This window comes from Filicampus tigris, chromosome 20 (assembly GCF_054856515.1).
Source record: "Filicampus tigris isolate MCC_2025a chromosome 20, RoL_Ftig_1.0, whole genome shotgun sequence".
NCBI lineage: Eukaryota > Metazoa > Chordata > Actinopteri > Syngnathiformes > Syngnathidae > Filicampus > Filicampus tigris.
Window position 1 is genome coordinate 625,001 of NC_141236.1, and position 27,500 is coordinate 652,500.

The 27,500-nt window shown below is 43.1% G+C and overlaps 1 protein-coding gene across 4 annotated transcripts in view; it reads right to left on the reverse strand.

The window, feature by feature from the left end:
• Positions 1–27,500, reverse strand: part of rad51 (RAD51 recombinase) — a 135,126-nt gene that overhangs the window by 85,588 nt on the left and 22,038 nt on the right. For 3 of the 4 annotated variants that reach the window (XM_086018236.1, XM_086018235.1, XM_086018234.1), the window contains exons 3-5: positions 26,464–26,601; positions 14,728–14,846; positions 807–900 (exon numbers count right to left, since the gene is read on the reverse strand). In XM_086018236.1, the coding sequence (XP_085874362.1) occupies positions 807–900; positions 14,728–14,846; positions 26,464–26,601 (351 nt within the window). The remainder of the gene's footprint in view (positions 1–806; positions 901–14,727; positions 14,847–26,463; positions 26,602–27,500) is intronic. The other variant, XM_086018233.1, reaches the window with a different exon arrangement.

The window sequence follows — 27,500 nt, forward strand, 5'->3', positions numbered from 1 at the left end:
ATAGACATATATACATATATATAGACATATACATATATATAGACATATACACATATATATACACACACACACACACAGACATATATACATATGCATATATATACATATGCATACAGAAAAGTAATATACCGGTAAATGTCTCCCATTAGCATAACACACCATTACATTTAGGTTACGCTACCACCATAGCTGCCGTGACTAATGTTGGCAGTGCTAATGCTAGCTTAGTTTGTTAGCACTGCAAACAAGGATGAACATTTTGTTGGATTTGAATATGATTTCCCTGTGAATAAGCAAGTAATACACATTATTGAGTGGTGTGGCAGTAGAGTGGAGAGGCAGAGGGGTTACTCAAGTGAGGCTACATTGAAATCTTGCTTGCAAATTTACCACTACAAACTCTGTTTAACACACCTCAAAGTCAGGGCAGCAGAGTAGCAAAGTGGTAACATCTGCCTCATAAGGTCTATGGTTCTGTTTGAATCTCTACTCCAGTGTTCATGTGTGAAGTTATTTTTAACGTTGCTTGTGGGTGTGAATGCTTATTTGTCTATATGTGCCCTGCAACATGCTGGCAAGCAGCCCAAAGTTAATGGGGATGGGCTCCAGCTCACCTGCGACCTCAGTGTGAATAAGTGGAACAGAATATTGATGGAGGGATGGACTCAAATCAAGTTGTTCATACATGGACAAAAGATATGAAAGGACTTGAGTTGAAGTTCAAGTGTCACAGCATGGTGTAAATATCTGTAATATTTGATATTTGAACAATTGGTAACAATTGGTATATTGGTAACAAATGGTACCTGACACGTGACAGCAAGCGTATGGCACAGCTGGGTCTTCCCTGTTCGAAACTCCCCAAACATCTCTGTGATGGAACCAGTCTCGATCCCACCTCCAGGAGAGAAAAAAAAGCGGTGTCACAATTCTTTAATTTATTGTAATCTGTAATGACTATGCTCCGAAGACAAGGCAATTATGGAAAAACTAATAATGTCTTGTGTTTAAAGCGTATGGGACAATTTTTACTCATTTTAATATGTTGTATTAAACAAAGTATCCATCTCGCAATGACGGATCTTTCAAATTGATTCACATTAACCGAGTATTTAATGGATTTAGTGTTTCGTTTTGAAACACCTCCGGGTTTTGGCGTCTTCTCTGCGAAATCGAGGGGCAGTGCTTATGACGTAACCGAGCCACGGGTCTAACTTGCTGGCTGACGGCTGTTGAAGGGACACTTGGGTGAGCTTAACATTGGCACTTATATAATAGGTTTGCATGTAAAAACGACATTAGTACTAAAATGCTACAAAAGACTCTGTAGTGATTTAAGGTCTTTTTTGTAATTAGGTTTACGACAAATTTCCACGCCCCATAAAGGGGCGTGGCTTATGTTATGTTTTCGGTCTCAGCGGTTTATGTCACGCGAGGAAGGCATGCTTGGTAATATTGCTCGCTTTGTCAGTTCTGTTGTCTAAAACGGTGACCGATCCCTACCAAATGCAAATGCACATTACTACTCTTGTCCACTTCAAACTGTGAAACTATAGAAGTGTTCTGCCCAATAGTTTGGATTTATTGACATAAAATGGGATCTCATCATGATCACCTCCACAAAATCAAAAATACCGTGGTGATTGCTCCTCCACTTTCACAAGCTGAAGCGGACAAGAGCATGAATGCGCACACGAACCCTGACTGGTTATATTTCTGCGACGCTAAACTCGTGTCTCAGGAGGGAGAGAGGGACGCGGCTTGCAGCAGCAGCAGGCAGATTGGAGCCCCCCGCTTCCCTCCCTGGTTAAAGGTAGGATTGGGACAGCGGAAGTTTAGCAACAACTAGCTTCAGGCCATTAAAACAAAAGGCATTAGCACAACAACATTAGCTCCTTTCTGTCCGCCCAGCGTGTGGAGGTGAAGATGAGCCTGTGTATTCATTTCGCCTCGCAAGCAGTCGCACGCGGTTTCTCTGCTTTGTGCTTGCAGCCCCCTTCTACCCAAGTGAAGCGGCTTGAAAGTGGCAAAAACCCTCATCAAACAGCGAACGAAGTTCCAGCGAGGCTGACTGCACAGCCGAGTGTGCCCGCATTGGAACGTGCCATTTCGGCTGTTACCTTCCAAATTGAACTGCGCGTTGTAAGCCGAAAATGTGGGGTACTCCTCATCCAAATAAATGTGCACGTCTCATTTCCACTTCAGTCTCTGTAAATATCCTGACTGGTGTTTAATGCCTCGCCCGTCCTAACCGTGATCAGCAAAGAAGCAGTGTTTTTTTTTTTTTAAGCAAAGAAGCAGTGTGCGCTGGTTCCAGCCTATGTAGCTCTGCTGACTTCCACATTTCCTCATTCTCATATGAATCAGCCACGGAGAGGTTAATCCTTTTGATATGTTCAAGTGGGCATTAGTAGAGATGTCCACATAAATTTTGGTGCCAATTGATCGCCGTTTTGGACGTTATAAGCAATGAAAGTACAATGATTTCCAATGGAGAGTTTGGCATCGGTCCCTCGCGTGACTCCAGCCGAACAAGAACAGAACGGTAGGGGGCGCGGCCATTCTGCTCAATAACAAGGGGGGTTATTCATAGAGTCACTTATTTGCTAATTTCTCCCAAATTTATTGATAAAATAGAAAATGACAACTTTTTTTCATTTTCCTGATCAAAAAATATATAAAATGAACTTGTTAGTGAAAACGTGACCGTCCCTTTAGGTGTGCTTGTCGTGTTTTCTCTTGTGATTCATTTCCTTTTTTGTTTCACTTGGATTATGCCGCCACAAAGTGTTGCTGGCTTTTGCTTGAAATGACAGGAGGACAACTGCTGGTGTCTCAAGGGAAACCAAACAAAGATACTTGGAATACATTAATACATTTTTGAATTATTACCACAACAAAAACAGCAAAGTGTGTTGGAATCCAGAAAAATATCGACCCATCCATCGACTGTGTTTGAGGCTTCCTGGACGTTGTTTTGTCGTCGTACTTACTGCTGTAAAATGTGAATGGATAGGAAACAGCCAATCAGAATTAGAATTAGAATTTGATATGATTGCTGAAAGGCAGGGCGGCACGGTGGTCGACTGGTTAGCACGTCCGCCTCACAGTTCAGAGGTCGTGGGTTCGATCCCGGCCCCGGCCTCCCTGTGTGGAGTTTGCATGTTCCGCCGTGCCTGCGTGGGTTTTCTCCGGGTACTCCGGTTTCCTCCCACATTCCAAAAACATGCATGGTAAGTTGATTGGACTCTCTAAATTGCCCCTAGGTGTGATTGTGAGTGCGGATGTTTGTCTTTGTGTGCCCTGCAATTGGCTGGCAACCAATTCAGGGTGTCCCCCGCCTACTGCCCAAAGACAGCTGGGATAGGCTCCAGCACGCCCCACGACCCTTGTGAGGATAAGCGGTATAGATAATGGATGGATGGATGGATGCTGAAAGGCAGGTCTGAGGCTATAAGCACTCCAAGATTTCGGACTTGGTCTTTGGTTTCTGAGGACAGTGACTCCAGGTGATTTTTTTAATAGGGACCCTTTGGCCTTTCTACGCTTAGGCCCAGAGAGGGGCCATTTGACCCAAAAGGAAGGGGTGTGTCGAGGATAAGCAGAGTTTTTGTTATGTGAAAGCTGTCAACCCCAGGAGAAACATCTGAAAAGTCAATGAGGCAATTACTAAATTGTGAGGCACCCCCAGGAACTTGTTTTGCAAGCTTGGTGGACCAAAGTTTAGCCTATGGGGGAGGGAGGTATCCTTGTAACTGAGCAAATTTGTTGACAAATTCACTGCTTTACATTGATTTCCCCTCCAAGATCCACACATCAATCCCCGTGGCCATTCTACCACGATGACCCAACTCCCCGTCCTGGATTATTTTTCCTTTTTAGAGTTTTAATTTTGTGTTTGTGGGTTTCTTTTATGTATTCTGAGCTATATCAAATTTTGTTGCCAAATTTTGTCTGGTCTTTGTCGCTGACTCTTGTGTCTTTGTGTAATGCCAATAAAAGGAAGCCTGTCTAATGGAAATTACAAGACCAGAACTATATAAAATAAGTAACAGCTTTACTTATATATAGATATGAACTGTACCGTGAACAACATGTACCGTGAACAACATGTTTTCCTAGGACATACAGAACACAATTCTAAAGACAACGCAAAAACTAAAAAAGTTCATGGGCCATTTGGAATGCATAAATATATGCTGTTGTGATGTGAACTGGGCAATAGAAGGTACGGCCGTGTGTATTACGGATTTTGCACTTTTTGCATATCGGTGGCATTTCCTTTTTGCATTTTACAGTCAAAGCGTTATTTTTTTTAATCGCGTTAATCTAATTTTTAATGTCTAACTTTACTGTTTCTATATTATGATGCGTGGGGTTTGTGCTTGAGTTGTTGAGGGTGTGAAAAAGAATGGTCAGTGTCACACCCCGAAGTGGACACTGATAGTCTGTCATTGTGTTTTGCATAACCTGACAGGCAGAGCTGGGTAGTCCGTCACGGGGCCGGAACGGTCAGCCTCTCCGTTCCGGACGGACGCCCATTTTTGGGTCGGGTGGCGACAAATTTTAAAAAAGGGTCAGACTAAGCAAGTACGGAGGTGGATTATAGTCCGGCCCACTAATCGTCCCTCATGCGTGTTACGTGGTCAGCTTTAGTTTTGCTAAAGCTAATGCAAATAAATATTCAGTCACTGCATATTCTCTTCTACAGAGCCGCCTTCATTAATTGCCTGCACAACGCTTTTCATGTGCTTCCCAGTAGTCACATTGCACATGCATATTCTGCCCTCTATTGGTTCAACTTGTAATACCATGGATAACGCCATAGGAGTGAGCCATTTCACCTCACTGACAGAAACACGACCAGCGCTTTAAAAGGAGGGGGACGGACGGGTCAGAGGGCAATAATTTTTATGAATAAGGACGGCGGCACGAGGCCGCAAGGGTACCCAGGTTGCGGATGGAGGACAGAGGACGGACCGGCAAAAAAGGGTCAAGTGCCCAGCTCTGCTGATAGGCTCCTATTGAAGGTGAGAGGGCAAGTTCTGGAGCAGAAAGAAGACATGAACATTGAGGAGCATGTGAGAGTTGTTGGTTCGATGAATGGTAAATGTAAAAAATGCCCTGACGGCACTATTGATAAAGACAAAGTGATATGCCTTAGTTGTAAGAAGGCCTTTGCTTACCAAATAAGCAGTTCAAGCCTACCACATGAATGCAATGCAACCAGCCACGAATAAAGCTACAGCGAATGGTAACAACAAAGACGCTAATTTGGGCCATTGCAAAGCTCTTCGCCAAACTCAACTCGAGAACACCCCATGTATGAGCAATTCTGCAACCGACAGGATGGTGGATTTTTTATTTTTTTTTGTCAAGATGGCCGAAAGTGTGCCTGTGTCTTTGGCGACCCTCTTGACAATTCGGCGCTTCATTCACAAACGCTCTGCTTGTGTATGATCGCCAAACTTTATAAGATAAGATAACATAAGATAAGAATGCCTTTATTGATCCCACAGTGGGGAAATTTTCATTGTTACAGTAGCAAAGATATAGGTCACATAGGGGCGGCGGCATAATGTGGCCATTAATGTATAACATTGACGGCAAACATTTAGAATCAAACCTATGTAGATATACGCAGTAACATGTGTATATACACATGTGTATACACACCAACCTACATCTACATAAAAAATATGAGGAACACTCATTTCGGCCTGTACATAGTACAGAGGAAAAAATACTCTAAGTGACAGTGCTGCAGTGCTGTAGTGAAATGTAAGGAACAGCATTGGATAAAAATAAAACTAGACTAACAGTAGTGGGGAATGTTGAGTATTGCACGGTATTACAGTAGTGGGGAATATTGGGTATTGCACGATACGAGCTCAGGTGCAGGACTGCACAATTGCACTAATGACCGCCAGTTTGTAGAGACTACACAATGTTCTTGTTAAAGAGTCTGACAGCAGCAGGCAAGAAGGAACGGCGGAATCTCTCCTTTGCACAGCGAGGGTGTAACAGTCTGTCACTGAAGGTGCTGTGGAGTGCTGTTAGGGTGCCCTGGAGGGGGTGGTCCGGGTTGCCCAGCATTGATGACAGCTTGGCCAACATCCTCCTGTCCCCCACCGAGTCCACAGAGTCCAGGGAGCAGCCTAGGACAGAGCCGGCCCTCTTGACCAGTTTGTCCAGCCGCTTCTTGTCCCGGGCCGAGACGCCGCCTGCCCAGGTGACCACTCCCTGGAAGATGACCGATGCAACCACCGAGTCATAAAAGTTCCTGAGGAGTGTCCCCTGAACCCCAAAAGACCTCAGTCTCCTGAGTAGGAAGAGTCTGCTCTGACTCTTCCTATAGAGGGCGTCTGTGTTGTCGCACCAGTCCAGTTTATTGTTCAGATGAACACCCAGGTACTTGTAAGTTGAGACTCTCTCAACATCTGTTCCCCGGATGTTCACTGGTGCAGGTGAAGAGTGCTGGCGCCTACCGAAATCCACCACCATTTCTTTGGATTTCCCCGCATTGATCAGGAGGCGGTTCTGCTGGCACCAGTCCACAAAACCCTGAGTAAGTTCTCTGTACTCCCGATCATAAGATAAGAAGAATGCCTTTATTGATCCCACAGTGGGGAAATTTTCATTGTTACAGTAGCAAAGATATAGGTCACACAGGGGCGGCGGCATAATGTGGCCATTAATGTATAACATTGACGGCAAACATTTAGAATCAAACTTATGTAGATATACGCAGTAACATGTGTATATACACATGTGTATACACACCAACCTACATCTACATAAAAAATATGAGGAACACTCATTTCGGCCTGTACATAGTACAGAGGAAAAAATACTCTAAGTGACAGTGCTGCAGTGCTGTAGTGAAATGTAAGGAACAGCATTGGATAAAAATAAAACTAGACTAACAGTAGTGGGGAATGTTGAGTATTGCACGGTATTACAGTAGTGGGGAATATTGGGTATTGCACGATACGAGCTCAGGTGCAGGACTGCACAATTGCACTAATGACCGCCAGTTTGTAGAGACTACACAATGTTCTTGTTAAAGTCTGACAGCAGCAGGAGAGAAGGAACGGCGGAATCTCTCCTTTGCACAGCGAGGGTGTAACAGTCTGTCACTGAAGGTGCTGTGGAGTGCTGTTAGGGTGCCCTGGAGGGGGTGGTCCGGGTTGCCCAGCATTGATGACAGCTTGGCCAACATCCTCCTGTCCCCCACCGAGTCCACAGAGTCCAGGGAGCAGCCCAGGACAGAGCCGGCCCTCTTGACCAGTTTGTCCAGCCGCTTCTTGTCCCGGGCCGAGACGCCGCCTGCCCAGGTGACCACTCCCTGGAAGATGACCGATGCAACCACCGAGTCATAAAAGTTCCTGAGGAGTGTCCCGTGAACCCCAAAAGACCTCAGTCTCCTGAGTAGGAAGAGTCTGCTCTGACTCTTCCTATAGAGGGCGTCTGTGTTGTCGCACCAGTCCAGTTTATTGATCAGATGAACACCCAGGTACTTGTAAGTTGAGACTCTCTCAACATCTGTTCCCCGGATGTTCACTGGTGCAGGTGAAGAGTGCTGGCGCCTACCGAAATCCACCACCATTTCTTTGGATTTCCCCGCATTGATCAGGAGGCGGTTCTGCTGGCACCAGTCCACAAAACCCTGAGTAAGTTCTCTGTACTCCCGATCATCTCCGCCTGTGATGAGGCCGACAATCGCAGAGTCGTCAGAGAACTTCTGCAGGTGACAGGTAGGGGTGTTGTAGTTGAAGTCCGAGGTGTAGAGGGTGAACAGGAAGGGAGCCAAGACAGTTCCCTGTGGGGCCCCCGTGCTGCAGAGGAGCACGTCAGACACACAGTCCTGTGTCCTCACATACTGTGGCCGGTTTGTGAGGTAGTCCTGGATCCATGTGGTGAGGTGGTGCGCCACCCCCGCCCGCTCCAGCTTGTCTCCCAGTAGGGTGGGCTGGATGGTGTTGAAAGCACTGGAGAAATCAAAGAACATGATCCTCACAGTGCTCCCCGCCTTCTCCAGGTGGGAGAGTGAAGTGTGGAGGAGGTAGATGATGGCATCATCCACACTGATGCCAGGCTGGTATGCGAACTGGAGTGGGTCCATTGAGGAGCTCACCAGGGGGCGCAGGTGGACAAGGACCAGTCTCTCCAAGGTCTTCATCAGGTGAGACGTCAGCGCCACCGGTCTGAAGCTGTTGAGCTCCTTCGGGTGGGGGGTCTTTGGCACCGGGACCAGGCAGGATGTTTTCCATAGCTGGGGGACCCTGCCCAGCTTCAGGCTCAGGTTGAACATGTGCTGGACAGTTCCACACAGCTGGTCTGCGCAGGATTTGAGGAGCTGGGGGCTGATGCCATCTGGACCCGCTGCCTTCCTCGCCTTCATCTTCTTCAGCTGGTTCCTCGCCTGAGATGTTGTGAAGGCCAAGGCTGGACAGGAAGGAGTGGTGGCTATCTGGTGTAGCTGGGAGCTGGAGACTGTGGAGAAAAGAGGGGAGGGGGTGACACGCCCAGCAGGAGGAGTAGGTGGAGACTGCAGCAGGAGAGACGGAGTGGAGGCAGGCATCTGATCGAACCTATTGAAAAAGAGATTCAGCTCATTTGCCCACTGCAGGTCCCCCCCAGTCCGGGTCTTGGGTTGTCCGTGGCCTGAGATGGTCTTCAGGCCCCTCCAGACTCCCCTGGCGTTATTCTGCAGCAGCTGCTCCTCCATCCTCTTCCTGTAGGACCTTTTCCCCTCTCTGATCCTCCTCCTCAGCTGGCGCTGCACAGTCCTCCGCTCCTCTATGTTGCCTGACGCAAAAGCCCTCCTCTTCTCCTTCAGGAGAGCTTTTATGTCTGGTGTGATCCAGGGTTTGTTGTTGGAGAAACACCTTACTGTCCTGGTGGGTATGGTGTTCTCCATGCAGAAATTTATATAGTCTGTAACAGTGTCCGTTAGACTACTAATGTCTTCCCCGTGAGCATCGCTGAATACTTCCCACACAGTTGTGCTGAAGCAGTCCTTTAAGGCCTCCTCGGCCTCTCCAGACCATCTCTGAACCGTGCGGGTCACAGCTGGCTGCCTGCGGACCAGAGGTTTGTACACAGACTGGAGAGCCACCAGGTTGTGATCAGCTTTGCCCAGCGGGGGGAGGGGCAGTGATGTGTATGCCTCCTTGGTGTTGGCAGGAAAAGGTCCAGTGTTTTATTGTCTCTGGTGTGGCAGGTGACATACTGTGTGAATGAAGGCAGAGAGGAGGAGGGGGAGGCATGATTGAAGTCACCAGAGATGAGTACCAGGGCATTTGGGTGCTGTGTTTGTAGCCTGCTCACTGCTGCAGTCAAGACATCACAGGCTGTGTCGCTGCTGGCAGCTGGTGGGACGTAGACGGTCACCGCGATCACGTGACTAAACTCTCGCGGGATGTAGAATGGCCTCATGCCAACAGCTAGCAGCTCAATATCCCTGCTGCAAAGCTGCTCCTTAATCGTGATGTGCCCAGGATTACACCATCTATCGTTCACAAACACAGCCAGCCCTCCTCCTTTCCTCTTTCCACTCTCCAGCGTCCTGTCCGCGCGTATGATTTGGAAGCCGTCCAATTCTACGACCGCGTTCGGTGTTAGCGTTGTTAGCCACGACTCCGTGAATAGCATCAGGCTAGCCTCCCGGAAGTCCCTCTCGTGCCGGGTAAGCGCCGCTAGCTCGTCCATCTTGTTGGGGAGCGATCTAACATTCCCCATGATAACAGACGGGAGGACGGGATGGTATCGTCTCCTCCTTTCCCTGCGTTTAAACCCCGCACGAGATCCCCGTCTCTTCCTCCTCAGCTCACGGGGGATATCGGGTCTCGCCCCGGGAGCCGTCGCCGACTTGCGATGCGGTGTTGGAAGTTTGGGTGCGTGTGAGCACAACTGGAAAGAGACATTGCCTGCTGACATCGCAGCATCTCCTTCCATCTCCTAGCGCTACCACCGCGGTGAAAAACGGCGCCGAGGCAAACGTGGTGGCAAGCTAGTGAGGCTAAAAAGGGATTCCAGCTGCGCCGCCGCCTACCAAGCGCCATCAGATGCAGTGGGAATCGCCAACTTGTCAAGGAGCTTCCCCGGGCCCGCCAATCGGAGGTGACCCGCGCATCTGCTGCTGCTGATGCTCCCACAAGGATCGCGTTGTTGAACGCCCGGTCGTTGCCGAACAAATAGTTTATCCTGAGGGAGCTATTTCTTTCCAACAACTTGGATTTCCTCTGCCTGACAGAGACTTGGACTGGCACCGGTGAGTGCAGTGCGATGCTTGAACTATTACCACCTGCATGCTCTTACTTGGATGCGCCGAGAACTTCAGGCCGAGGTGGAGGAATGGCGACTGTTTTTAAAAACAAATTTAAATGTAAACAGTGTATATTCGCCAGAGCGTTCAGCAGCTTTGAGGGCACATTCTTTGAAGTTGCCAGTGCATGTTTTCCAGTGCTGTCAGAGCTAATGGTAGCGAGCGCAAGGCCCGGGTTTTTAACCACCTCACTGCTAGCCAGTTCTCTGATGCCTTTGATCAGCTTTGTGTTCCCTCTTCAAACACAGAGGAGCTCAGCACTTGGTTCCATTCATCTTGCCTTAATATTTTGGACTCCGTGGCTCCATTAAAAATCAGGCGGCAAAAAATTAGACCAGAGCCATGGTTTAATGAGAACACTCGCACAGCTAAACAAGAATGCCGTAGAGCAGAACGCAGGTGGAAAAAAGACAGGCTGCAGGTCTCTTATCAAATCCTAAAGGACTGCTGGCGTCATTACCAGAGAAAGGAGAAGGGGTCCAAGAGAGACCATTTGTCATGTCTGATTCAGGCAAATCGCCAAAATCCACTGGAGACCACGTATGTCTCCTTTTGTTGGATTTGACTGCAGCTTTTGATACAGTAGACCACAGTATTCTTTTGACTCGCCTGCAACACCAAGTGGGCATTAATGGATGCGCTCTAGAGTGGTTTGGATCCTATTTGGGTGGCAGGACTTTTTCTGTTAGCCTAGGTTCCTCTGAGTCCCGCTGTGCCCCTCTATCGTATGGTGTTCCACAGGGTTCTATTTTGGGGCCATTGCTGTTCTCACTGTATTTGCTGCCCCTGCGTTCCATCCTTAGAAAACACAGCATTTCCTTCCACTGCTATGCGGACGACTGTCAAATCTATATCCCGCTAAGCAAAAAAGAGGCTTCCTCCTTAAGACAACTTTTGTCCTGCCTAGAGGACATCAAAGATTGGATGTCACTATATTTCCTAAATTTCAACGAAAAGAAAACAGAAGTTATGCTGTTCGGTCCCAGCAGCTCATCTCCATCCCACCCTGTTGTTCTGGGCCCCCTGACTTCATATCTAAATCCAACAGTCTCAAACTTGGGTTTTAAAATGAACAGTGATCTTAAATTGGACCAGCAAATCAGCGCTGTTGTAAAGTCTTTCACCTACTTTCACCTTAGACAGCTGGCTAAGGTAAAGCTTCTCCTTTCCCATCAGCACTTAGAAACAGTCATCCATGCCTTTGTTACATCTCGGCTAGATTACTGCAATGCACTTTATTTCCGAGTCAGCGAGTCCTCCCTCAAACATCTCCAGTTGATCCAAAATTCTGCTGCCCGCCTACTAACTGGAGCTTGGAAGATGGAGCATATAACACCAATTCTTGCCTACCTTCACTGGCTCCCAGTGCATTTCAGGGTTCGATTTAAGATTCTCTTATTTGTCTATAAATCATTAAATGGCCTGGTCCCGGCGTACCTCTCTGAGCTCCTGCACTCCTACACACCTTCCTGCAGTCTCAGGTCTGCGGACCAGGCGCTGCTCGAGGTGCCAAGGACCAAGCGGAGCCTCAGAGGGGATCGAGCTTTTTTGACTGCTGGTCCTTCCCTTTGGAATGACCTCCCATTGGATGTTAGGCAAGCCCCCTCTCTGTCCGGTTGAAGACACACTTCTATTGGCTGGCTTTTGATCAGACCTGAAATTTTCGTCTCTTTTCATTGTATAGAGTGTTTTATGTTAATTTATTGATCAACACTGTGTATTATGGCCTTTTATTGTTTATTATTATTTATTATTTGTTATTATCGTTTATTGTTTGTAAAGTGCTTTGTTACAGCTCCAGCTATTTTGAAATGTGCTATATAAATAAAATTGTATTGTATTGTATTGTATTGTAAATTGAGGATTTGCTGTATGCACATAAAGTTAATGAGTAATATCCATCCATCCATTATGCAAACCGCTTATCCTCACGAGAATCGTGGGCATGCTGGAGCCTATACCAGATGTCCTAGGAAAGCAGGCGGGGTACATCCTGAACTGGTTGCCAGCCAATCACAGACCACACATGGACAACCGACCATTTGCACTCACGATCACCCCTAGAGACAGCATAAGACGGGTTTACATGGAGCCATGTATTTCGATAAGAAAGCATCCGAATAACCAATCAGAATGAAAACGTGCCATATAAACACTCCAATCGGAATAAAAAGGCGGCAATGCGAATGGCATTTCATTCGGATTCACAGGGGTGATATATATATTTTTTGGTCAATCTGAACGACCGTCATGTAAACGGTTCAATCGGAATAGCCAGGGTACGTCCGGTATGTGCATGCTCGAGATCGTGACAAATGTGTAGTGACGTCATTGTATGCAAACTTCAAAATGGCAGCATCTTACCAGAGGTCGTCTGTGATTCGAGAATTTGTTTTAAAGTAGGGCTGGGCGATATGACTGAAAAGTATATCACGATATAAGTGTTTCATATTGGTTGATATCGATAGATTGAATTTTTTTTCTTTTTTTAAACTATTGAAAATAATGACCCGAAGAAAAATAAATTTAGGGTATTTTATTTTAACATAGTACATAACCTTTAATAAAGAGGTCAATGTAACTATGAAAGAATGAAATAAACTGGTCGCTATAAAGATTAAATAAACGCCATTTTAAAGATAATGTGCTTAGAAGGGCTGAGGAATGTTTGAAAACTGTCACAATCTAAGTATTTCATATCAGTTAATATTGTTAATGATTGATTTTGTTTTAAACTTTTTCTTTAAATAACAGTTAACTGTTTTTTTGTAAGATAAGATAAGATAAGATAAGAATGCCTTTATTGATCCCACAGTGGGGAAATTTTCATTGTTACAGCAGCAAAGACATAAGTCACACAGGGACGGCGGCATAATGTGGCCATCAATGTATAACATTGACGGCAAACATTTAGGATCAAACCTATGTAAATATATGCAGTAACATGTGTATATACACATGTATATACACACCAACCTACATCTACATAAAAAGTATGAGGAACACTCATTTCGGCCTGTACATAGTACAGAGAAAAAAATACACAGTGCTGCAGTGCTGTAGTGAAATGTGAGGGACAGCATTGGATACAAATAAAACTAGACTAACAGTAGTGGGGAATGTTGAGTATTGCTCGGTATTACAGTAGTGGGGAATATTGGGTATTGCACGATATGTACATCATTATGTAGTATAATGTGCAGTTTGTCCTCCATCAGTGCATTGTAAATGCTTATTTACATTAGGTCTACCCCAAAGCAGTTGTTGAGACATATATAAGCCTTCATTCAATGTTCATCCAATGTAAGTTAATGAATACTCTCTTGCAGTGTCATCGTTGACCAACCGTCTTAGGACTACTTTATCTTTTTAGCGGACTCATTATTGCCATTGTCCATTCATATTTTACTTGCTTGGTTTTACCTTGAGAGCGATGCCGGTGTCGGATAAGGCTAACTACTGCTAGCATGTCAAAGACATGAATTCCTCTACTCCACCATGGCTCCATCCACGGGTTTTTAATAGGGTTATCATTAGGGGCGTAACGGTACGCTAAATCACATTTCGGTTCGGTTCGGTTTTTTGGAAACTTCGGTTCTGTATATTTTCGGTACAAAAAACTGTTTGTTTTTTATTTATTTTTTTAAATATGTAGAAAGTAAATGGTACATTTTTTTGGAAAAAATAAGTAATAGCGAACCATTCGGGTGATATTACAAGAAATTACACCAGAATAAAAAATACATTAAATAATTAGATGAATGAACTCTATCTTGACAGATCACGTGTTGTTTACATCGATCTCCATGTGCCACACGGCTGTAACTTGGCTGATGTGATTAACAGGGTGGAGAAGTAAACGGCCGATCGAAATAAATCACGTTACATGTAAACAGGTAACCAGAGAGCAGAGAAACAAAAAAGTTTGCATGTAAACCCAGCTATAGTCAGGTCAAATTTATATAGCCTTCAATCACAGAAAGGTCGCAGTTGACAAATATTAACAACAAAAAATAAAATAAATAGCTAATGTTTGTAAGGATTTCATTCCTTTATAATAGTGTGTTTTTATTTGTATATTGCATCATACTTGTTTTTATTAAAATACTGGTTAAACAAATAAATAAGCATCATCTTAGTTTTGGGGGCTGAATGGATTAATAACTTCACTTCCATTCATTTCAATTACTTCGATTTATGAACGTTGCAAACTGGATCACTGAACCAGGTAGGTTTGTAATGTGAGGTTTCACTGTATATAAATAAACATCAAATATATTTCATGTAAAAAAAAAAAAAAAAAGCTTAAAGACCAGTATCACTGATTGGATTTAATTTCAAGGAACCACTGGATATTCAGAGACTTGGATGAAACTTGCCAGATAAATATTTACAAACCATGTAGGAGTTTGTCTAATTCCTTAGATCCTGTAGATATTTGGATGATTTCTGCTCTTCTCTGGTGGAACTCGGTGGCAGTGGTAAAGCCCATAGGCACAAGCTTGGCAGATTCAGTCTGCAAAGAGAAAAACATTTAAGAGTTAGCAGAATGACTCAGGATATGAAAGTGCAAGGCTCAAAATAATCGTTTTTGCATTGCTGTTTTCACGTCAAAATATTTTGTGCCTTGTTAACATATACAGTGATCCCTCGCTACTTCACGCTTCAACGTTTGCGCCCTCGGTGCATCGGGGATTTTTCAGAAGCCTTCATGAATTAAAAATGAAACAACACGGCCATATCGGGAGCTATATTGCAGAAAGACGCATTGTTTCAAAGATATGAGTTGACTCGGAGGCTTTGTACATACATGCAGGCACTCATAAAAGGCGGTGACTGGTTCCCAGCGCGAGCTCGACCAACGAGGGCACAAGTAGATTTACTTTTCCCACTGTGTACTATATGTGAGCTGACTGGATGCGCATCATCGCATCCTCTCCCTTAGTCTCGTCCACTATTCAAATGTGCCGTTGATTTAGTCAGAGTCAAGCCGGATACTGTCTCCTCCGTATTTGTAATAATGTGTTTGCTCTAATAAGGTTTTGTAAAAATCGGATAGTACAGTACAACAGCTGTGTTTATATGTCGTGAACGCAGCGCGCTCCCGGCCGGCACGACTTAGACATCACCAAATAAAGTGTGAAAATGTTTTGTTAGTTTTGTCTTAGGTTGTCTTAAAACAGCTTACCTTAACAACAATCTCGCGTTGCTTTAGTCCAAAGAACTTTATTGATGTTACTGTGCAAAGATAAAGTTAATGCATGTTCCCCCCTCCGGTGGCCACGCTATTCTACGTTTTTAAATGAAGTAGAAGGCAACAAAGCAAAGAAGAACTAGAAGAAGAAAAAGAACAAGGACAAGAACAAGAAGAACAAGAACAAGAACAAGAAAAAGAAGAAAAAGACGACGAACACAAACAAGAACAACAACAAGAAGAACAAGAACAAGAACGAGAACAAGAAGAAGAACAAGAACAACGAGAACAAGAACAACGAGAACAAGAACAACGAGAACAAGAACAAGAACAACAACAACAAGAAGGAGAAGAGCAAGAAGAACAAGAACACGAAGAACAAGAAGAACAAGAACACGAAGAACAAGAACACGAAGAACAAGAAGAACAAGAAGAACAAGAAATGGAAGAAGAACAAGAAGAACGAAAAGAAGAACAAAAAAGAACAACAAGAACAACAAGAAGAAGAACAACAAGAACAACAAGAAGAAGAACAAGACTCTACTTTGCGGTTTTCACTTATCGCGGAGGGTTCTGTCCCCTCCATCAACCACGATGAATGAGGATCACTGTATTGTATAGCAAAACTAAGAATCAATTGCCGAAACAAATATCAAAAGGAAGTAACAGAGTACAATGGGTATGGAAAGTATTCAGACCCCTCGAAAGGCACACACCCGTCTATATAAGACCTGACAGCACACAGTGCATGTCAGAGCAAATGAGAATCACGGAGGACTTGAAAAACAACTGCACAAAGAAGGAAGATAACACCAATGTATTTATCTTTGTTCCTTGTGTTGTTTATTGCAAAGAACTTTGCTTCACAGTAGTTTGTAATATTAATTTAGTGTTTGCATTTAATCTTTATTAATTATATGTTATACCTTTATCTTTTACTCCATCCTCTGGCTCATTTGGTAAATTATTGACGTTTTATTAGTCAGATTTTATATTGTGAAAAATAATTTAATTTTTTTTTTTTTCAGATTTTTTGTTAACAGAAAAAAAAATACAGAAGGTTTTGTGATTTTGAGGAGCTTTTGAGCATGGAGTCGCTAAAGAGGAAAACGCGAGGAGAGGACTTGTGTGAACAGGTGTTTAAACACCGCATCTTGCATATTGAGTGACACAAACGTATTACCTGGATGAGAGTTATTTTGCACATTTGAAAGGCGCATCCCTCAGTGCACACTAGGGCTGCCATGATTAGTCGACTAATCACGACGACATCGAAGATCAAAATCGTCGACAAGTTTAATTGTCGATGCGTCGTTTATATATTTATTTATTTGGCACATTATTTTTCGCTCGAGATTGCCGCATCTTGCTCTTCTCCCGCTTGTTGTTTTCTTATCTGCAACGCACATGCGTAGTGGTGGTAATCCGGGAGCCTATCTGATGTAAGCAGAAGCATTGTGGGTAAAGTAGTGTCAGGGCTAATTCATGTTGGCCACAGAGTCCGAAAGTTACGGCGCATTTCACCAAATATACTCAATACAATGCAAACCTGCCTTTCATGGCAGGACGATGCCCGATCATTTAAAAAAAGGCTTATGCCTGATTTCATATCTGATATAGGTACAGTTGTGTCTAGAAGCTAGCTGCAGTTAGCATACACACGTTATGGTATGTATTTCATGTAACGCTGTAACACAATGTCCTATTTGGTACGCTAACACAGCGTAGCATCTTCTATGAATCAAGCAGCCATTATTCAGTAAACTCGTGTTGATTAACAACCAAAACTCTGTGTGTTTATGCCCGTGGTGGACATCGAAGCAGGAAGCGAAAGCTTGCCCTCTCTCTCTCTCTCTCTCTCTCTTTCGCTCTCACTCGCGAACTGAGTGATGCAATCATGACCTGGGTAATATCAGCACTCAACACAAAAGTGACATATGTGCCACTCATCGGCATCACATAACAATAAAACCCATAATTAAGTTTGTTGTAATATACAACGTTATAGTGCCAAAAAAAGGTCTTTCTTTTTTGTTACAGGTGCATACCACATTTTGATTAGGTAGATCAATTTACCACCTTTAAATTATGCATACTAGTGAAGAAAAACAAAACCTTTTTGATAAAGTTTAAATTAACACAAAATTAAAAACCAATACAAGTGTTTATTTTAGTTTTCTTTAGCACAGAGCATTTTCCCAATTTACTCCTCTGAATTCACTACCTTCGGGGCACCAAGACAAGAAGAGTGAAATATGTCTACAAGTATTTCTTTTTGATAATTTCACTGTATTAGTGCAACTCTGCATAGTGTATAGTTAAGGTTAAGTTTTAAAACGCACTTAAGAATTACAGCAAAAAATTTTAAGGCCAGAGTATCGCCATCAATTTAAGTCGCTTCCTTATTTATAAACATTAGGGGTGTAACGGTACACTCGGGTGTATTAATACGTTTCGGTATGGCATGTTCGGTTCAGTCCACTTGCGTTCGGTTCGGTCCACTTATTAGAGCGAGCTTATACACGGACGCTGACTGCTGCGTGCGGGAGACTAGAGTGGCGGCAACAGTGAGAGCCAGAGCTTGAAGATCCCCACGTACACTGCGGTCTCCTGTTTGGGAACATTCTGGCTTTCCTGTTCTCCATCGCCGATGGGGAAAGGTGCATGGATAAGTCCGAAAGTTGTGTGCCGACATTGTTACATTGTTGCGCGTCTAACATGCACGGCATCATCCGACTGTGAATGTTTCTCAAACGAGGAAGCAAAAACATCAAACTTAAATAGCGAGATTTATCATATTGTAGCGTCTTCCAGGAACACGCCGTCAGACGTAGTTTAATTATCACGTTTTTATTAATCCAAGTACAACTGCTCGCACTCTTCTTTCTCCGCTGCTCAACTTGCTTGCCGTACGATGCATTCATGAACCCCGGAAAAATCACAACTCATCAACACACAAATCCGACCACAACAAAGATAATCCAATTCGTTATGCTGTTGAACATTCAAAGATTTCAATGCCTAAAAAGTGTATACAATTCCATAAAGACTTTAAAAAATGTTTTCATTATAAAAAGAGTTTTAATATAGTTAACAATAATCGTAGCTGTTATTGTATGTATTTTTTTTTTTATCACAAAAAGTGTATATATGTACTGTAACGACAACTTGGCTTTAACTTGAATACTTAGATGTGTCACAGGCTTTTGCTGCTGAGTGTTTAAAGATTTCAGTGTCTTAATAATTTACTAAATTAAGAGATCTTTACTGTTAGTGTATTTTTTATGATGGTGTAATTTCTTAGAATATCACCCGAATGTTCGCTTTTATTCATTTTTTCTAAAAAATGTACCATTTAGGGCGGCACGGTGGTCGACTGGTTAGCACGTCCGCCTCACAGTTCAGAGGTCATGGGTTTGATCCTGGCTCCGGCCTCCCTGTGTGGAGTTTGCATGTTCTCCCCGTGCCTGCGTGGGTTTCCTCCGGGTACTCCGGTTTCCTCCCACATTCCAAAAACAGGCATGGTAAGTTGATTGGACTCTCTAAATTGCCCCTAGGTGTGATTGTGAGTGCGGATGTTTGTCTCTGTGTGCCCTGCGTTTGGCTGACAACCAGTTCAGGGTGTCCCCCGCCTACTGCCTAAAGACACCTGGGATAGGCTCCAGCATGCCCCGCCGCGACCCTTGTGAGGATAAGCGGTACAGATAATGGATGGATGGATGTACCATTTACTTGTCATCTATTCAAAATAAACATTATTTTTTTTGAAAATCATTTTTTTGTACCAAAAATATACTGAACTGAAGTTTCCAAAAAAACGAACCGAAATGTGATTTAGCGTACAGTTACGCCCCTAATAAACATGTCAGGAATGATGGCTTAAGTTGCAAAGTTTAATACAAGTTGAATGTACTATCATCTTATCTTCATGATTAGTTTGTACATAAAGAATTCAAGCTGGAACTTCCGGTAATGGCGGGTGAGGAGTAGACGTGTTTACTCCGGCTCCCTATCTACTTGCATAGTATTACTCGAATTACCCGTTCGTGTTACAAGTAACACACATACCTGCTCTGGAATGACTTCCAGGACAGTTAAACAACAATCTACGAAGGACTCGCCACCCATGGAAGACAGCTCTGGCGTTAGCATTGACATGGCCGCGCTAACCAAGCCGCTGGAAGACCACAAGGCCGCTCTTTCCTCGGAGTTTAAAACTACAATCTCCGCACTGGACTCGAAGCTTGACGCTGTGCCAGCCACTTTGGCCGCTCACGGACAGCGGATTTCTTCGCTGGAATCTGGTGCGAACACTGTGCGCGACCGTCTTGATGCTTTGGAGGCGACCTGTGCGGAGCTAACTGCTATCAATGCTAAGTTGAAAGCTACAACCTCTGACCTTGAAGCGCGAAACCGTTGCAACAACATTAGCATTATCGGCTACCGGAATCGATCGAGGGCCCACAACCGACTACTTTTTTACACCTCGTTTCTGCGTAAGCTCATGGGCGAAGATATCTTGCCAACTCCTCCCATTTTGGACCGTGTTCATCGATCGCTAACAGCTAAACCCAAACACGGCGAAAGACCGAGGCCTGTTAAGGTCAGGTTTCATAACTTTCAAACGAAGGAGATGGTCATTCGAGAAGCTCGAAAGAGAAGATCTGACATGAAGTACCACGGAAAACCCATCTACCTACATGAGGATTACACCCCTGAAGTCATAGGCTATCGGGACGTGATGCAGCAGCTGTACAAACAGGGGCTGAAACCTTCGCTCCTCTACCCGGCTGCTGATCACAACGGAGAGAGAATTCGGCTGCAATCCGTGGAGGATGCTAAGGAGAACCTTTCTAACAAACAGGCTTAGTAACTCGTCATCTGGTTATGGAACTATTTACCTCGTCGGAATTCGCCATGTCCCCAGGTTCTCGCACATTCATAAACTTCCGACAAATTGGCACCGCTTTCTACTTGACTATTGCTGACTGCTAAATTTATGTTGTTTTTCCTATTTTTCGAGGGGCTTCCTGTCGTTATTTTTCATGTTATATTGTTTGCCTTTCATATTTCAATATGTGTGTAGTTACGTATATGTGCATATTTATGTATATTGCAATGCAATTCACAAAAGCAGAATGCTTTTGTGCATGTACCCTGTGGTGTGAAGTTAACACATTTAATATTCAATTTTTATTTATTTTTTGTTTGTTTTTTTCGTGGGTAAAGCTCTCCTGTATTTCTCTTTTTTCCAAATCTTACATAGCCTTTTAAATACTATCACAGAAGATTGAAGACTCTTAATTTTTACATTATTTTTTTTAATTCAGATTGTTCTCTTAATCCGATTTGGCAGTTCCTTGTTTGACGTAAGGTTTGTGTTACTTTATTTCTTGTTTGAAGGAGATGTTCTGCTATGAATGCTATGGCATTCGGCGTTTGGTAGAAACCTTGTTATAAATTACATTATCTTAGTTTTTAAAGGATGCCCAGATGTCACTTTGCCGTATTTACAGTTTGATTGCGATTCGTGCTTTATTTCCCCTTTTTTGTAATGGGAGTTGGAGTAAGGAAGACTCAGAAGTTTTGTATCTTGGATGATACCAAAGTGTAATTTTCCCAAGGGATTTATTTGTTTTGTTTTGTTGCATATTTGTGTATGTGTGTGTATGTTGTGGAATGTACGTACCCCTAACCCTTTTATTTATTTATTTCCTTATTTTTATTTTTCATTTTTTATTTCTGTTTTGTTTTGCAGCTCAGCTGGCTAACTCAACTTAAAATCCATTTTGATGGGAGGTAGGGGCCTACATTTCGTTTCATGGAATGTCAAAGGGATGAATAATATTGTCAAGGACAGCAAGGTACTTTCACGCCTACAACACCTTGGGGGAGATCTGGTCTTTTTGCAAGAAACTCACCTTCGCACTTCTTAACTTAGTACAGGATGTGACACTTGACAGATCGTCTACTAGACATTCAAATCAAAGCAAGTCTGCTACTGCCTTGAAATTCCAAGCAGAACAATTGGGATTGGCTGACCCTTGGAGAACAAAGTTCCCTTCTGAGAGACTATTTTCATTCTTCTCTCATGTACACCACAGCTTTTCCCAGATAGATTTCTTTCTACTTTTCTTCCTGCAGACCTTCTCACAAATTTTGGAAATTGAATTCCCAGTTGCTTTCTGAGGCCATGTTTAAAGACTTTCTTACCGAGCAAATTGAAGTGTTTTTTAAAAATTAATGACCAGCCCAACATTACCAGTGATATAGTGGGACGCCTTCAAGGCCTACATTCGTGGGCAGGTGATTTCATTTGCATCTCATTTTAAAAGGATGGAATGCTCTAAATTAACACACCTTTCAGACGAAATACAGTCTCTAGATGCTATATATGCTACTAACCCCTCATCTACATTGTATAAAAAGAGACAGCAGTTGCAATCTCAATATGATTTGTTATCGACTGTCAAAATTGAGGTCCAGCTTTTGCAAACCAAACAATGTTTTTTTGAACAAGGCGACAAACCTGGCAAGTTGTTGGCATACCAGGCCAGATCGGTGAAAACCTCTCGATTCATTCCAAGAATAACTTCCCCAACCGGTCTGATTTTAACTGACCCCAAGGAAATTTGTGATGCTTTTTCTTCTTATTATTATTCCACACTTTACTCTTCTGAGAGTTCCCCCTGCAACTGGTCTTTGTCCAGCCCTCTGGATTCTTTAACATACCCTCAAGTTGATGTTGATACTTATTGTACTCTGGGATCCCTCATAACAACTTCTGAAGTTCAGGAGGCCATCAGATCTTTGCAAAGTTCTAAATCTCCTGGGCCAGATGGTTTCAATGCAGAGTTCTTCAAAACGTTTTCGGATGTACTAGCTCCCATTCTTGTGAGGGTGTTTAATGTTGCATTTCGGAATGGACGGCTGCCTGGCACATTTTCCGAAGCATTGATAACTCTGTTGCACAAGAAAAACATGGATCCTCTTCGATGTAGCAGTTACAGACCAATCTCCCTTTTAAATGTTGATTTTAAAATCCTGCCCTTCGACTCCAGAAGGTTATCCCAACGCTAATGAATCCGGACCAGACCGGTTTTATCGCTGGCCGACACTCCTTTAACAATACCAGGCGGTTATTGAACATCATATGCTCCTCTTTGGACTCCAATCCTGCCAAGATTATTCTTTCTCTGGACGCGGAGAAGGCGTTTGACCGAGTGGAGTGGAGCTACCCGTTTTTTATTTTGGGAAAATTTGGCTTCGGTACAAATTTCATATCATGGATCAAACTTCTTTATACGTCCCCTAAAGCTAGTATTAACATTATTGACATGAAATCTGACCCCTTTCTGCTATCTCGCGGCACCCGTCAGGGATGTCCTCTTTCTCTATCCCTGTTTGGGCTTGCCGTTGAGCCCTTAGCCCTGTGGCTTCGTAGGGAGGAGAAATTTGAAGGGATTTCTCGATTTGGCCTTTCCAACAAATTATCCTTGTACGCTGATGACCTCTTGCTTTTTGTTACAAATCCCGATACATCCCTTCCCGCTATTCTTGGTATTTTGGAACAATTCAAGATACTATCTGGTTATAAAATTTATTTAAACAAAAGTGAATATCTAAGTCTAGCCTTACCGGATTTCCGTAGATACTACTGGGCTAGTAATATCAACAAAATACTTTTTTGGAATGTTGAGGTCACTCCCGATGACTGCCCTCATTGGGTCAACATGGAAATGTCCTCCTCATCACTATAACTATGGTCAATAGTCTGCTCTCAGTTGCCTCTTTCATTCAAGCGAATATCACGTTACTCTGTCGTACTTGAAACATTGAAGATTTGGAGCCAATTCAGAAGACAATTTTGTCTCCATTGTGGGTCTAGACTCGCACCGGTTTACCGGAACCATTTGTTTATCCCATCCTGTTCTGACGGAGCTTTTGAATCCTGGTCAAACTATGGTGTGAAGACCCTTGACAGCCTTTACATTGACGGCGTATTTCCTTCGTTTTCTGACCTTTTAAAAGCATTTATGCTCCCTCGCTGCCATTTATTTCATTATTTCCAGATTTGGCATTTTGTCCAAAACCAATTCGATCACTTCCCGAATCGTCCCCCTGAAACCGCGATGGATTCTCTCCTAATACACAAAGCAACACAAAAATCTTTAATTGCAACATTGTATTATTTAATTTTTAACATTAATCCAACCTCCCTTAATCAATTGAGGTATGTCTGGGGCCAGGACCTTAATATCACAATCACTAACAAACAATGGGACCGGATGCTTAATCTTGTACATTCCTCAGGAATTTGTGCAAGGCACCAACTTCTACAATGCAAGATCTTACACAGAAGCCATCTCATCAATGCAAGATTGGCAAAAATCTTTCCGGACAGATCTGACGCTTGTAGTAGATGTAACCTCTCGCCGGCCAATCACATGCACATGTTCTGGTCATGTCCCAAATAGGGGTGGGAATCTATGGGTACCTCACGATTCGATCCGATTCCTACGATTTGATTAGATTCCGATGCATCACTACAATGGCTTGCATTTTATAGTTAATCTAAAACACCGGTACCTTTTTTTATAAAAACAATTGCATAACTCAAGGAAGAGTAAGGATTTATAGTTCACTCTTTGACTTTTATTAAAGTAGCAATGCAACCTTGTTAACGTGTGTCAACACGAATTTTGTTGTAACAAATGTCTGTAACTTCTCGAACAAAAAAAAAATTCAAAACATATTTAAACTTAATCTGATTTTGTGTAACCTGTATTTTAATACTTTAAGTGCAACATGCATCGTCTGATTGACATTACTGTGTATCTTAGCAATGAACGCTGCTTTTATTTAACCTAATGTAACACCCGGTGTAGTATATTTTCTTTTAAATGATATTGCAATTTGCCCTGCGATTGGCTGGCAACCAGTTCAGGGTGTACCTCGCCTTCTGCCCGAAGACAGCACCCCCGCGACCCTCGTGAGGATAACGCGGTTTAGATAATGGCTGGATGGATGATATTTCAATTGGTGACCTTTATTTCACATTTAGTTTATGTTGGACATGATGTTGTGCATTACAGCAGAGGGCAGTGTTGAACATTGTGTGAAAAATGACTGTTGGCGAAGTGAACCAGAGAGCAAGAATGTCCCTGGGCGGACAAAAACAAAAGAGGACGAGACTGAAGAAAGAAAACGGCGCGCGGTGCTGTAGCGATATGGCTGGTAGAAGTACTGTACTGTGTATTTCCTCTGTTAAGAGCAATAGAAGTTAGAGCTCGTTCCACAGCTTACTGTGAGTGGTGAAATTAACACTAACATTAAGCCCTAAGAATTTTCCATCAAACAGAACAGCTTTATTATTCGAAATATAAAGCATCATATTTTGTAACAATAAATAACAGACTTTAAACTGTTAATCTTGCAGAAGGTGTGCATATTCTAGGTTTTTGTGTGAGGAAAGAAGTAATCTACATGCTCTGGTGTTATTTTACTGCGCAAAGGGAATTTTATATACAGCGTCACTGTCTGCAATAGGGCTGCAAAAGCCCCTTCCTTCCACAACCAATTGGAGCGCAAATCTGATGCAATGTACTCTGCAATGGATTTGGTAATTTTTCTTACTCTTTCGGAGTTTGGTGGGGGAGTTGCGAGAGCACCTGACAGAGTAAGTCGGCTGTTATTATCTCTGACGGGTCGCAGCACTCAGCTCTGGGTGGTTACGTGTCATCTTTGTTGGGTTCCCGAAATATTTTTATCAACGTGTCACACTTAATTAAGAAACGAAATGTCTCCAAACCGATGCTTTTAACGAGGATTGTGCCGCTCGTGTGAGGCTTTGTTTGTCCCGCGATCTTGTCACGTAAGCCTGGGCACAGATGTCTGACGTACAAACGCACGTAATCGCTTGCACATCTTTTGTAATTATTTTTTTTATTTTATACTTTAAACATTGATTATTAATTACTCTGAATCAATGCAGAATAGTTTTAATAAAACGAACGATGCATCGAAAAAACGATTATCGTTCCCACCCCTTGTCTCAAACTTAATGACTTCTGGCACGCTAGCTTCAACACATTGGGGAAGGTCCTGGATACTACAGTAAACCCTGACCCACTTACTGCCCTTTTCGGAATGCCTCCGCCACTCCTTTGGCCCAAGAACACTCAAACTATTATTTCTTTCACTACTCTGCTTGCGAGGAAACTCATTCTACTCAAGTGGACTCACTCGTCCCCAGCTACTCATGGTGGATTCAGGAAATTTTACAACGTGTGAGGCTTGAGAAGATCAGATTTTCCCTCAAAGGTTCCCTCCAGGCCTTTCACAAAAGCTGGCAGCCCTTCTTGCTTCATATAGATATCCTGCAGATTGATGCAGAGAACCATTGAGTTGCTGATTGTTTTTTCATTTTTATAAGTTCCCCCTAGTTCATTTATCGTAGGGTATTTGTTTAATACCATTATTGTTATTCAACTCTTTTTCAGCTGTAGTTTTTTTTTTATTTTATTTTTTACCCATTTTATTTATTTAACTCGTCCTAATGTATTTATTTATTTATTTATCTATTTTAATACCTTAATTGTGTGGTGTGAATGTGTGGTTGAGTATGTTGTTCGGGTACAGTATGACAATTCATTTTGATGTTCTTTAACTCTGATGCTTAAAAGAGGGGGGAGCTGTCAACTGATCACCACCTGGTGGTGTGTAGGCTCCAATGGTGGGGGAAGATGCCAGTCGGAACTGGCAGACCCAAACGTATTGTTTGCTGGGAAAATCTGGCAGAACCCCCATCAGAAAGAGTTTCAACTCGCTGATTAAGTAAAATTTAAAGATAGGAAAATAACAGGATAATAATAATAAGAAATAATTTCTCATTAGGACTGAACATGAAAAAAATATGATTTAACAAATGGAAACTTACTATAATTTTATCAGCTTTGGCTTCACTGATGCCTTTTATGTTAAGCAGCTCCTTCTTTGGAGCATAGGCCACTGCCTCGATTGTGTGGAAACCTGCGTCCTCCAGTTTCTTGATGTCACTGGCACCTATTCCACATTGCTGCAGAGAAAATTGAAAGACAGTCACACACAGATAAAACAATAACAACTTTACAATAAAGATTGCCTCAGAGTCTTTGTTTTCTTATTTGGTATTGTTTCGTGATTAAAAAAAACTAGGGCCGGGCAAGTTGATGCGTTAATTTAGCGATAACTCACTCGTTTATTAATGCTGACAATAATTTTATTGCGCATGAACGCCGTTCATACTATTTCTTTTACTGTGAAAGTCTGTTGCTTCCGGCTGCAACACCCACTGGAACCGGAAAGGAAAGTATAGTGGCGGTGAGATCGAAAACAAACATGGAGAAAAACACGGAACTGTTGCACAGTCATTTTCATTTTAAAAGTTCTTCCAGACAGCGCAGTCAACAAAACCAAATCCGATTGTAACCACTGCAGACTTGAATTTTCTTATCACCGGAGTACATCCAGTCTGAAATATCATCTAAATGCAAGACACAGTTGACACCAGCAAATCATTCAATGAAGCAAACAGTGGAGCGAGGCTTCGGCAGACTACGTTGGATGTGGCATGTGGAAGTCCTATTGATAAACAAAGGTAACAGAAGCTTACAAATGCCATAGCAAAGTGGATAGCAAGGGACTGCAGGCCAGTGAGTGTTGTGGAAGATTTCGGCTTGAGAAATTGTTTCAGAATTGCAACAAATGACGACAGGTATGAGATTCCCTCAAGACGCACCATCACAAGAAGAATTTGCGAGTTGTATAAAATGGAGAGGACTAGAAAAGAGATGACTTTACAACGTGCACCCTGTGTTGCTCTCACCGGGGACTACTGGACGTCACTGGGTAACCCTAATTACCTCGGAGTTACAGTGCATTATATTGATGAACATTGGGAGCTGTGTTCACATGCTCTGACTATAATGAAAACAG